At 36.8% G+C, this 14,286-nt stretch overlaps 1 protein-coding gene across 1 annotated transcript in view; it reads left to right on the top strand.

Annotated features, from left to right (window-relative positions):
• Positions 1-6,710: 6,710 nt before the first annotated feature.
• Positions 6,711-14,286, top strand: part of LOC103138416 (BMP/retinoic acid-inducible neural-specific protein 3-like) — an 82,324-nt gene continuing 74,748 nt past the window's right edge. Inside the window, exons 1-2 of the mRNA XM_016671743.1 lie at positions 6,711-6,722; positions 7,883-8,012. Coding sequence (XP_016527229.1) covers positions 6,711-6,722; positions 7,883-8,012 — 142 coding nt within the window. The remainder of the gene's footprint in view (positions 6,723-7,882; positions 8,013-14,286) is intronic.

Raw genomic sequence — 14,286 nt, 5'->3', positions numbered from 1 at the left:
ATTTTCATTAGTTAACTAGTAATTATAACAAACTCTTATAGCAAGTAGAAAAGAAATGACCTTACTAAACTTGGAGTGCATACATTTTGGGGGGGAATGTAAGTAACTATCTCACTGCAGCTAAAATGATTTATGTTGGCAAACTTATGAATGCACAATATTTCTCTCAGCACTGATTGTCTTTAGTAAATTATACATGGTGAGACAAAAAAAATACTTTGACCTGTCTTTAAGAGATGGTTATGTTCTTCACAGTAATGACTTAATTTGATCAGAATTCAAAAATATTTAACGTGGCTAGCCTTTATGAAAGCAGGGGGAAATTAACATAAGCAATAAGTATATTTGTATAAGCCAGCTGGGGTCTGAAGATCGAGAATCGGTATCTCTTTGCAGAGATTTATAGCCCAGGTGGGAGAATGTGCTGTCGGAAGATCCTACAAATCTGGACACTATGAAGAAGTGGCTTTAAGACGGCCAGCATTGAAACAAACCCTTCAGAAATGCTGTCTGCAGTTTGCCACAAGTCGTGTGTGGAACACATGAAATATGTATGAAGAAAGTGCTTTTGTTAGATGAGACGAAAATGTAACTTTTTGGCCTACATGTAAATGTTAATGAAAACCACGAACACTGACAAACTATCCCTGAATGCTTTTCTTAAGTAAGGGAGGGGAATCTGGTCAAAGTTGACAGTGAGCTAGATACAGCTAAATGCAGAACAATCACGAAAAGGGAACATTTTAGAGGACAGGAAAGACTTAAAAACTAAGGCAGAGGCTCCCTTTTCAGATCTGTTGGGAGATTTGGAAATTGGTGAGCAACTTTGCTCTCTGCTCACTGGGTTCCAGCTACTTTGCAAAGAAAAATTGGCAAATATGTCAGTTTTTTGATTTACTCCGCTACGACAAACGTACCCCTAAAGATCTGCAGCTGGTCCCTCTTCTTAGATTATTTATAGAAAACATTTGAAAACCATAAAGTCTTTTTCTTTCAGCTCACAAGCAGGAGCTAATCTGCTATGCCTTATCAAAACATTCCCATTTCCTCATTTTTACTTAGGTTTGTGGTTACGGCATGAAGGAATCTAGAAAGCTCAAGACAAAGTGACACTTTTCCAAGGTACTGCGCACGTTTACTGGAGTGAATCCACAGTTAGATCTCAACCTCAAGTCTGAAAAAGACCAAGTCTGGTGCAAATATACGTAGCACTTTAACAATATTTAGTGAATATATACCAGGTGTACCAAAGTCACATTTTCTACTTTATTTTTTAGATTTACTCCCCAAGTACAAATGTTTGTAAAGTTCTGAGTTATGTGATAAAAAGAGATTTTGCCACTACAAAAATGACAACCAGCTGGTTGAAAAGCAGAAGGCAGGTTCTGTTCCAGCTTCTATTTTTATAGGAATAATCTTCAATATCTGCTTAGTCTAAGCTGAGGATCCTAGTAAAGGGAATTAATTTGTCAGCCATATTTGAAGCTGGACTCATCTACAAAGCAAAAGGGAGAGAAAAAGAAATGCAGAGCAGAATCTAAAACCGAATTGAAGAAAGGTAAGCTTGAAATTGCAACCATTTAAAATACATCTGGACCTTAAAGAACAAAATAACCCCTAAAATTAATACTTCTGAAGAAGGTAAATGTGAGTAGATTTTTGAGGGGGGAAAAAAAACAAAAACGCATTTTACATTTTCAATACATTAAGAGCAAAATCTGGAATAAACCAAAAACACATGAAAACTGGATACATACAAACACATGAAAGCCATCCAAAAGATCTCCTTTTATACCTTCCCACTAGATGAAAATGTCTAGTATGTGGGCCATTTTCAACAATGTATTCTGCTATATAGACTCGTCACACAAGAGGAAGCGGCACTGAGTGGGATGTACTTGACCTGCGTCCATGTTTTTCCACTGGGCTTTGTGTCACTGCAGCACCAAGTAGGAGGTTGGAGCAGAACATATCATCATTCTCCCCACAAACAAATCCCAGTTACATATCCGTTTAGAAAACATTTTTCCGAGAAAAAGATTTTGTGTTAGAGACTCAAAAGAAGTCGATATATTTTTTTTATTTTATTATTTGCAGTTATTGAAATCCAACGTCAGCAACTTCACGGAGATGCCTCGGTTCTATTCAGAAATCATTTTTGCAAAATAAAATGATGCCAAAGACAAGCGTTTTAAACGATGTATTCCAAGAACACGATAAACACCCAATTCTCATACAAATAATGTAGTTTCATTATTACATCTCAATATATTTGCAAATCATTGAGCCTCTAAAGGTTTTTCATTATATAGAAATTCATAATTGGTTTAACAAGCACAGATTGTCTTTATGAATCTCAGTGTAGCAAATTTTACAAACAAAAAGCAGTAAGCATTTTGGACAGGAATAAATGGATGCAGCATAGGTTAGTCAATCTAATTTCCTGCAAAAGTAGTTTTTTTGAATTCTTCTTAATCTTCAATAATCCTACAATGTTTTAGTCTTTAATCCTTGTGCCTCAAAACTTCCCTTACTGTCTGTGGTTCTTAACATCACCTCATCAGTTTAAAAACAAATATTAAAATGCTGTATGTATTAAGTTAAACGGAAGTAAACAAAACTGTGAGTGATGTTGAAAACTTTAAAGCATTTCCAGTTAAGTCGTGGTTAATTCTGGAGTTATTCAAAATCACCAGGCATTTAATGTAAATATAAATGTATGTTTACTTCACCTGCAGCCTTAGTTTGATAGAAGCAGTGCTGCAATAAATCATTCAAATGTAATAGAAGGGAAAAAACAACAACAATCTTAAATCATCTGAACTATAAAAATGCAAAAAAACAAACAAAAACAAAAATAAGAAAAATTTTATGATCATTCACTGTACTGAGTGATCATTGAATGTAAAATATCCCAGGTGGGTATTGATCCTTTCATTTGAGAGTTCTTTGGAGTTTTTAACAAACTAAGAGGCGGGGCTGGCAGCTCTCAGATGAATTGTGGTTGAAGTTCCTCTGGGGAGGCGCTGAAAGCCCCATGTGTACTCAGCTGAGAGCACAGCTCAAAGCTCTGATGCTTCATGGTCCCTGCAGACAAAGTGTGTTTACTCAAAAATGTCTTGCTTGGAGGAATAATTAATATGAATGAATATATGGTTGTATTAAGTAACTATTTTTTATTTTTTATTATCACAAAACGCGAAACATTTTACCTGATTAGTTATTGAACTTTCTCCAACGTAACAATAACTCATCAGTAATTTGTGACGAATGTAGCATCTCTACTTGTAAAACTTTGACCTGCCGATTTTACTTGTAGCTAAACTGAATTATCTTAATAAACTATGATATAAGAATATCTATGAGTAGGTCCTTATTAACCCTTAAGAGATGGGGTCCATTGGAGCCCCCGAGTTTTTTACTCTGTGTGCAGTTCAGCAGGGTTGCACTGACCCTGCGTGCGCTTTTGTAAGTTTTTTTCCCGGGAACTGACGGTCTGTCGGGACACCCCTCCCCCGCTTCCCTGCTGTCAGACTGTGACATTTGCCGCCCTCCTCCTGAGCGTCGTGCTAAGACACCAGGATGGTTAAAACACAAGGTTGACAAGTTGTTCATGATGCCAATTAGTATCAGTGTAAGGAAACCCAGCTGATTGCCTCAAGCCACAGACGTTGCAGCAGTCGGGGTTGCAGACAGTTCTTTGATAACCTCTACGCATTTAGTTTGCCTCCAACGTTCACTATCTGCGTTTTTTTTCCTCAGTGAGAGAGATGGCTCTGTGCATATTTTGATAATTTAATTTTCTTGTCAGATGCCATTGACAAGTCAAAAAAAAAATAGAAATTAGTAGTTTATATAATAGTTTTATTCTTAAGTTAACATGCCAAGTAAGAAATATGCTACGTTAATGTTTTTCAGTATGAAATAAAAAAATTTACTTTTCTCTTCATGTGTTTGACTACAAAAAAGAAAGACAATAAATGTTTTTAATGCACATGTTGTATTTAAATGCAAAAATCATATAACTTTTTTTTTCTTTTTTTGGTTGTTTTCATATGTCAATTCTTATTTGAAAATCTAATTAAAATATGTACAGACTGAGATGTTTCTTTACACTTTTGCACTGCCTCCACCAAAAGTAGTTTAGTATTGGCAGAGAGGATTTGGCATATTTTCATGTTTCCTACCCACTCGGCTATGCAGTTCATCTCTCAACTGAATTTTCCATGCAGCTATTCAACCACTTAGGTGAAAGTAAACAGGTTGTCAAATGACATTGCATTTATTGCCAAGATGTGTTGTTAGAACATAGAAATCATTTGTTAAATACAATTTCCTTTTTTTTGCTTGGTGTGGCTATTAAAGGCAGAAACAACGTCACAGAAACAACGTCAGCATCATAAACCTTAAATTGCAGGAAGTTTGGAGAAATGAGCTTGTTTTTGCTCTGTATAAAGAGCGTCAACGTCTAAGTTGACAGATGAATGCTCAGGAGATTTTTACTGCCCAAATAACAAGGCAAGAATATCTGCTTCTTACAATGGAGCTAAGAACTAAGAGAGGCTTACCATCACAAATTTCAGTGAGTACCAGTGGAAATGACTCTTTCTGTGTTACCTCCAAATTTTGTTTCCTTTTGTGTCAAGTGATGGGAGTCAACTCACAGGAGATTACCACCACCTTCTGTAAGGAGTGTGAACTGATGAAACTCTTGAAACTTGGCAACTTTTGACCAAGACAGTATGCCATGACCTACTGAAACATTACAAGCCAACATTTCCAAACCCAGCATGTTCCATGATAGACTGAGGCTTTAGGCTCAAAAGCAACAATTTGGCTGATCCATTTAGGTTTTATGTCATCTGCTGAAACTCTTGTTCTCTCACTTCCACACAGTCTGAATAAACCCAGGGCTTGTCTTGGCATAGAAAATATAGTTCCCTTTAAAAATGACGATTACATCTTGTTCCCCCGTCTTCATTTTTTAGCACCACTATAAAATAAGCTGACAATAAGTGAACTTCACTCGGCAACAACATGAAACTGTTGGCGCTTGGTTATAATGAATTCACTGGCTGGAAATGTTGATGCAAATTTGGAGATTCCAACTGGCCAATCACAGGTCAGAGTTGGGGGTGAAAATGACAATTGGCACAAATAAATGCCAGTCAACTTACTTGCTTGGCTAAATGCTAGTTGCTAATTGTGAAACCTTGAACAAAGAATATAATCTAAGCGGTAAATGAAAATCCCTCGCTGGACACCAGGCAGTCGTGGTCTCAAACACATTCAAATTGTTTCTTTTTTTTTTTCAGTGAGGTGATGGCTCATTTAAATTCTGCTTTATGCATCTAACATGATGATTCAATGCAAAATTTGCTTTGTTTTTTTGTGCTTAGTTGGAAGAAGACTGATCTGCGAAATACAAGAGGTCAGTCAGTGTGTGGAGGCAAAGAAAGGGAGGCGGTATGAGTCACAATCAGACCCTCAAGCTAATTTGGTCGTTTAGTTTGCAACGAGGACCGGACTTTACAGTTAGGCTATCAACATGAGAAAAACTAATTCCATTCAAACATGTTTTTTGGATGATTAATAAAGAAAAAAAAAATCTAAGTTAAATGTTTGGCTTTTTCCATGACTCAATTTTGGAACCACATCCACTGCTTAAACAAGATGCTAAGAAAAAAGGCCTCTTCCTGTTTGACACGTCTTCTTTTGCCTCATGCCTTTATCTCTGTTATCTTTAACTCGATCATGACACTGTCTCTCTCTCGCTCTCTCTCTCTCTCTCTCTCTCTCTCTCTCTCTCTCTCTCTCTCTCTCCTATTTTTGTATATATTTGACAGATTTTTGAGATGTGTATCACCCACACTGCCTTGAAGGATAACTTCTATTTCGTTTGATAATAGATGCAATCTTAAGGCAAGCAGAGTGAGAAGATATAAGCAACAAGACGGCTGCACAGGCTGCATCTTTTTCCAGATAGGCCACTTAGCTGAAGAATCGCTTTGCTAGAGGCCACATCCATCCTCTGACGCTGTGCTATTTTGAACACTCCACATAGGAAATGAACCATTTGTCATATTCATACTTCTTCTTTTTGAGAAACCTTTTTTTTCTTTTTTTATCCCCAGTTCCTGTGTTCCTTCTATTCTTCACTTTCCCTTCATGCACTTGACTTGACTCTGTGTTACTCTGATTATTGTTTGATCCCCAATTAGCCACTGTTAGCATTGCATTTGCATGACAAATCTGGGGCAAAACTGTTCATGTATTTTCTATGATTCTCAAGAACTGATATCCAGGTTGCAGGTTTAAGCCAAGTAAATATTTTACTGGTCTTCAGTGCAGATGTTTCAGCGAGATCCGTCATGGACATACATTTGTTGTTATTCCCTCGCGACAGAAAGTGCTGCATGTGTTTCCTACTTGTATGTTCTGACTTCTGTAAAGAACTTCGTACTGTTTGCCTGCATGCAGGCTTCACATTGGGTCGTTCAGCTTTCTAAAGCGTGGAGCAGAGTTTTAGTCCTGTTCCTAGTAGCACCGTGGTGTTTTCTAGGGCACATAGTGGTAATTGTGTTTAATTCATTTTTATTGATTCATTCTGAATCTCTTTAAGGGCTTGTATTGCGATGACGTTGTAGCAAGACAATAGTGGTCAGTTATTACTGAAAGGTGTAATTAGACAAATGTATTACAGACGGAGAATGAAAGACAGGGTAAAATGTGTAGAGCTGCAACAGTAATGTGCAAGCGCTTTGGCAGCGCAGTGGCACAGTGTTTGGAGACTCATCTTAGGCCTTTGTCATTTAATTCAATACACTCGAAACTCTGTTTACTTTGGCGGTGAGTCTGAGCATGCATAGATTTTTACTTTATTATTCCTTCATCCCGCTGTCGTAGATCACCCTGTGTTTTAATGGTGTGGGAGGACACTGTAGACACGGTACTCTGCCAGAGTAAGAGTTAGCATTAACTGTATTCAACCAAGGTTGCTTCTTACAGGAAATAGGACAAGTATCTCTCAAATAGTCCTAACTATAATTTCTGAATAATCCAGCGAACAATTGCCTGCGAAGCACATATATTCAGGGATCTATAAATATGGTCTACAAGATGATGACTGGATAGCAAACCTAACATACCTCTTTCCGATGCAGAAAACCACTTGTCTGTTGATGATTCATTTATTTGTCAGCAACGAGTGTCGGGATTCATTTGAGTCAGATTAATGGAGACCTTGGACTTGTGATCCTTGAAACATAATGATAATCACTGAGGATCAGTACGTTTCAGAAACCAAACAGTTCTAATGTGAACTACACACCTTTTGTCCAAATATGCATGCACTATATAACAGACATGTTTCACCAAACATGCTTAAAGTTTTGAACAAAAAACCTTTATGTAGCTTTAAATCCACGGAGTCACAATTTAACTTACACAAACCCAATAGCAGGTATCTTTAAGAGTGCTTGAAATAAAACAGACTCCATCATGTTTATCCTTATGCACAAGGAAATCATTGTTGAATGCCAACTTACTCAATATAGCGCTCCTTCCTTCGACAAAATCTCTTTAATGTAAATTCATAAACATGTTTCTCTCCTCTCTCTTATTCTATTGTTCTCCACACAGCAGCCCACACATCGCAGGCAGCTGTGGCTGCAGGTGTTGTAGTCTAAAGCAAAAATCCTAGATTGTTTTTTTTTTTTTTCCTGCTCTCAGAGGGCTTTACTTCATCTAGCCTACTGCTCGCTGTCACAACTGCCACAAGCTGTACTCTAAGCCATCAAAGACGGCAACAAACATCTCCCTTGTTTACTGCTAACGTAATGGTAACACATTCACCACATATATCGTACATGATGTTAAATAGACCTCCTCTTTCCTTTCCCTCCAGGTAACGGAAACGAGAACGGGTCCTCTCGGCTGCAGTAACTACGACAGCTTGGACTCCGTTAGCTCGGTGTTGGTGCACAGCCCCGAAAATAAGATCCACTTAAAGGGTAAGGCCCCCCCACACACAAATACACACACATAGTGTACGTGCAGCTTAATGCGATAAGCATGGGCACGCAGCCTCAACCCTGCAGAGAAGGTCCAACAATGCAGTAAAATTAACCGTACGCACACACGTTTAAGCACACAGAAATTCACCGCATCCGTCCATCCCACCTGCCTGCCAACTCTCTCACCTCTGGTGTTGTTGGCTTGGATGACCCTTTACTTTACGCTGCAGTAGTTTATATGTCTGTTTCTGCCTGACCGGCTTTCGGTCTCATAGGAAATCTGTTATTTTACCAGGCTGCAGATAGCCCAGACCCACGCTGACCTTAGCCTAGTCCATCCAAACCCGTCTACAAAACTCTGTAAACAAGTAAAACTCAGGTGGTTAAATCACCAAATTATATTCCTGTTTATTTGCATTCATGAGAAAATGTTCAACAAATGAAATCAGGTGGTGGTGGGTAAAGAATGGAAATATTGGCAGAATAACAAATTGCCTTGACTTTTTTTGTTAAACAGAGTGTGACGATGGCCGTCTGTGGAGGCAAGCCTTTATTTATCTTGCAAATAAATAAAAGGTCTATCAATTGCAAGAACATTATAATAAGTAAAATAAAGTACTTTTTTTTTTCTTTAGAAAGACAAATCCAGAAAAAAGGACACCTATTTCAAGGCCATGTTAGCTTAACCAGTCAGTGTCTATATCTAGTTGAAATATGTTGAAGAATGGTATTTTTAAATCTACAAATTTTGCTTCAACACAAATAGTTTGACTTGACTATCTCTACTGATTAACCTTAATTAACAACTTCCCAATCACTTTTAGTCATTTATCAAAGTTAGGGGGAGTTATGGGATTTTGTACCAAGAGATCTTACATTATTACAACCACAAAGACTTTCTCAGAAAGCACTAACCGGCTGCTATCAGTATGCTGTTTTGTCTCCTAACAACGGTTTATGCTATTATCATGCCCTCTAGATATTAAGGTGAATTCCTTCAAATAACAAATAGTATCTATGCTTGAGATTCTCATTTTGCAAAAAAGGAAGTAGTTCTTGAGTTATGTTGTTGTTTTGAAAATGTTATCCTCTAATGACTGCTTCTGAGCTAACTGAAAACACCCTGTTATGTACACGTTAAAAACTCCTCCACTCATTTTAAATTGCCATTTTAAAAAGCATTTCTGGTATTCTCTTCAACAGACATAATATGAACAATTTAAAAGCACTATGAGATATTTCCAGCTGCAACATTCAGGAAACTTCATTCCTGCAAATGTCTTTGAAACATCATCGATTTTCTTTATTTATGTGAATGGTTTTCGAAAAATAGCTTCACTGATATAAACTTATGTCAATACACAACACAGATCTTAGTGGTAAAAATATGTTATTGACAAACTTGTGCAGCATTTCCAGTCCACTGCTGCAGTCTGGTGGTTCTTCTGCTTTACTTTGAGAGCATGGGGAATGTGTAAAGTGGACAGCCCTTTCTCCAAGATCTTCCCCATTTTTAATAGATTTTGGTTTTATCATTTTAACAACTCATTACCCCTCATTTACAATTATATAAAACATATATACTTTTTTGTTTCTGCTGTCAAAAATGTGCTAGTCGAAAATGATTACATACATGTGTATACATTTAGTTATTTAGTATGCAAATGATTTGGACGTAATAACTGGTAAAAGGTGTCAAAGTGATCCCAATCTGATCATTGCTATGCTAAGACTTTGGATTGATTTTCATTTGTGAAATACATAATATGCCACTTTGGCTGCATTATGGTTGGAAGCAGTTTCAGGTGAATTTGCAACAGCATTTTGCAAGGTTTGTTTGCATTTCAAATCTTGTAGGTGCAACCTAAACAATGTGATTTCTCTATATCTGCTTAGTGATTCTCTCTATCTTTTGTGGCCCAGTTTGTCTACTCCAACACACATTTGTGATGCGAAAACAAAAACAAAACCTGTCTGGAACGATTTTCTAACCAAAGCTCATTATTCCAAAGGTCAAGAGGACAAGCGATAAAAATCAATTCAGCCTGAAACTGAGCTGAAATACATAAAGTTATCTGGTATCAGTCTGTGATCTCCATGCATCTAGCATGTTTTGGTGTTGGTTTAACATCTAATATTGATGGGAACAAATTTGCCTTTGATAAGTATTCAGAGAGTTCTTAGGATGCGTCCACTCAATTATTCATACAGGCACATTTCCATATTTCATTTACCGTCTGAGCTCCTAGCATGTCTTTCTGGATTTGAGAGTTCAAAACGCCAAATGCTGCTTTTGTCATGACGTTACAATTGCAGGAAAAGAAAAGAGCGAGAACAATGTGGTGGATTATTTTGCACAGCAATATCCGAGTTTCATTTTTTTTAATGGAGTCCTATTTACTAATACACCAAGCACATCTCCTGCTGGTTTCATAATAGGAACCATAATAGCCATCAGTAGAAAAAGATCCTGTTGAGGTTAATTGCAATTTTATATGCATACAGATTTTGAAAAAAAAGAAGAAGCATAAATTAGCCAACTAAAGGAGGCCAAATGTCTCCATTAAAGGAAACGTTATTATAAACTTAAAGGTAATGTGACAAATGTGTCTCAATAATTGTGCTATGATTTACTTCTGGGAAAGATGATGAATCCATTTGGAGTTCTGTGATAGAGTTCAGAATGGCATTGTCTACTTTATTAGAAAATCCACACTTTCACTGTGTGATGAGGGAAATGATTTTGCGTCGTCGGTCCTCGAATGCTCGCATCACTTTGAGGTCAGAGGGGAAGGAGTCAGAGACAGCAGGCCTTCCTTTGTCTTTTTGCTCACCAAGTAGTTCTTCAAATGTTGGCCCCACATGGCAAGAATCATTTCTGTGATCACAGCTTGATTTTAAAAGTTGTCTGCCTGATAGTGCTTTACAAGCAACTGACAAAGGTTTATTATTATTATTATTATTATTATTATTATTATTATTATTTATTGCAGGGCTTTTCCCTTTCAGAACCTTTTAGTCTAACTATAATTTTAGAAAAAGACAGACAATCTTTGCTCAGAATATCAAACTTACTTTTGCCACTCTCTCATCTTTCTGATTCCGTTTTCCAGTGTTGTTTTTTTTTTTTTTTTACCACTTTAAGACTTTGTTCTGGAGGCAAAACCCAAAGCAACTCAAACTAGTTGAACTGGCTGCCACCTTAATAGTAGATGGGAAAGAAGCTAACGACAATATCTGCTTCAAGACGTCAGTTTAGTGTGCAATGATGCATTAAAATCAGAACAGTTTAATGTACCAGCTTGTTTACATCACCGTTGAGAGCTTTCTTCTGTCAACAGCCACACAATTCACATCCATTCTCTCTTTTTTTAAAATGATTAATGTACTCTTGAAATTTTAGCTCAGTACTGCTAAAGGCTCTCATTACCATCTATGTCTTGCACCAAAACACACCCAACAAAACCGCAGCTTTACATAAAAAATGTGAAAGCATAGTTATAGAGGTTTAAATATTTCACCACGTTTTACATTTTTATGCAGAGACCAACCAATTACATACTTTTGTCAATTTAATAATTTTTAATAACAATGCCACACTGTTCTCTAATTTCGAGATAAATTTAACGTTGAAAAATAAAATGTTTACAGAAAAAAAAGCTGCAAACACAGTCCAAAGTTCCAGAGCTATCTTCCTCTGCTCACTCACTTTCCTTTTGCACCATATCACTTAATATTCATTTAATTTTATTTGATAATTTCAAAATATATGGGTTCCAACTAAATAATTTAAAGCAGGAAACTCTGATTTTATGCTATGTGTGAGATTGTTTAATCATTCCTTTTTATATCATAAGTGCAAAAAAAAAAAAAAAAAACTTAAGACGTGTTTCTGTGATCGGGTATCAATCATTTATATTAGGAACAGAGAGCAGTCATTATTGCACAGCTCTGCAGTTAGAAAGAATTTCACTAATATTTCAAAACAAAGACAACCTGACGACAAAAATGATATAAATTATTTCTAGTACATTGTGTTGTTGCTAATCTAAATTATTGCAGTCAGCATAGTAAAAGCCAGCTCTTTTGAAATTCATGGATGAATTTTCAAACCCTCTCATTATCACCAGGTTTCTTGACAATAGGAAGACTAAATGCTGCCTAGGTGAACTCTGTAATGAAAAAATATTGACGGTGGGGGGCAGAAGGAAAAAGATTCGATATCGAAATATAATTATCCCCTCCAGCTGCCTGAGCCTGTCATTTCCTGCTATAGCTGCCCTATAAAGTTATATTGACAAGCTTTGACCCGGAATAAAAACGAGGCTAAGCATGTTCGAAACCTTAAAGTTTTTACTGTTTGTCCTTGAAGCGGATATTAAACCTTAAGTATCACAGATGTTGCTGAATAAATATCATTTTTCTCCACAAAGTGAACCATAGTTTACTTCTCCGTTGTTAGGTCAAGTCCTGTATCTTTGTGTCCGTCCTTCTTTTCTAAAATGAGGAATATTATTAGTTTAAGACCCAGAGAGACTGTAGGTATTAAGAAAGGCTAAAGAGAAAAGTGAAAAGGCCATGTAGTGCAAAATGAGTCAACACTGTTTTGAAGGCTTTGTTCACTGTCTGACATATTTGTTAAAGGCAGAATCAGTGTGTAGGTTGTCGAGTGGGTCGTTAAAGCACGATACTTTTCAAATTCTGAAACAATAAATGATAAAAAAAAATAAATAAATCTTCATACTCTTTTGTTTTCAATTCTAGAAAAAAAAAACATAATTGCAGCTGAAAGGTACAAGTTTGTCCCCAGAAAACAAACAGAAGGATTTGTTTTACAAATATGAGTATTTATAGTTTCAAGTAAGAAACGTTTAAAAGAAAAACCAACTGTAAGGATCTTCAGACTTCATGTCTTGGGTAGGCATTTCATTCTACAAATGCAATAATTAAATATGTTTTTTTTATTTTTATTGTCTTTTACATTGATTTTGTAATGAAAAAAGGGGAGCCCTACCAATGACCAGGGGTAAACTCTTACTCCTATTTTCTCTAATTAGCTTGATGATTTCCATTCCTGCCCTTCCAAAGCAACTTGGTCCCGTGAGCCAAGTTGATAAAAACGAGGTTGTAAAAGCCGTTTCTAGACCAAGTCAAGCCTGCACTGAGGTATCAAGTCTCCTAAGAAATAATTATGGCAGAAACCTTGGACTATTTTGTATCAGTTCTCTCTCTGCACAAGATAAATTTTAATTAGATCTTGAACATCTTCTTGTGCTTTTAGAAAAAAGGACAGTGTGCCAAACTTCTTAAAGTATGCTTCTCAAAGTAGTTCTTAAATTCTTTCAATCGTTATAAATATGATGCTTCTTCATAACGGAAAGAAGAAACACTTTTGTTTTTTTAAATATCTGTGACAATTATAAAACAGAAGATTCTGTCCTGATGCATCTGGACAGAAACGTTAAAGGTTTCTGGTGGCCCGTTTTCCTTGGTCACTTATGTGCACTTATGTTTCCTTTTCGGGAATTTTTCTGTTATTCACAAGGTTGAGAACAGGAACCAGAGCCTAATGCTAATGCTGCGACGCCTTGGCTGCCTGGTTAAAAATGGCTAAGCCCTCGTGCGAGCGATGGTTCTAAGAGACACCAGAGTTTGACACGTGCTTAGTAGGCTGTCTGCTTCAGATCAGAGAAGAAAAACCCGTCGACTTTCGTGTCCGTCCATGAAGACACAAGCTGATTATTTACTCAAATTAGGGTTCTTGGTAATGCTAACTGCAGCACAATAATTATAAAACGACACAAGAGAGGCTTAAATGGCAAAGAAGGTCTTCAAAAGCCAAGTGTCCTTCCAGGCCTAAACTTGCCTGGGACTTTCCTCCAAATGTGGAGGAAAGTTTCATCCTCTGAGAAAAAAAAACAATCTGAATAGGCCTGGTGTCTGATAACTTCTTTGGTGAGAGAAGGACATATGGTAAAAACAATGTTTTCTATGTAGCACACTGGAGAACGCTCTGTCTTAAGAGTGTTTCATTATAGGGGAACAATGTAAAGTGCCAACATCTAAACATTTTTTGGACGTATCAAACTGCAACTTGCTATAATTAAATACCACAGTGGTTTAAATGTGTTAGGTTTAGGGGTAGGGCTCGGTCTTTCTTTTGTTTTACTATAATAAAGACTGTGTATTCTCCAACACCACATAAAGTTGGCTTCGTACTTTTATCCTGCAGTCAGAGTGGAGCTTTCGAAACAATATTCCCCAATCCTCA

Source organism: Poecilia formosa, unplaced genomic scaffold (assembly GCF_000485575.1).
Source record: "Poecilia formosa unplaced genomic scaffold, Poecilia_formosa-5.1.2 Scaffold49, whole genome shotgun sequence".
In the NCBI taxonomy this organism is placed as follows: Eukaryota; Metazoa; Chordata; class Actinopteri; order Cyprinodontiformes; family Poeciliidae; genus Poecilia; species Poecilia formosa.
This window is presented reverse-complemented; position numbering and strand designations above follow the sequence as displayed.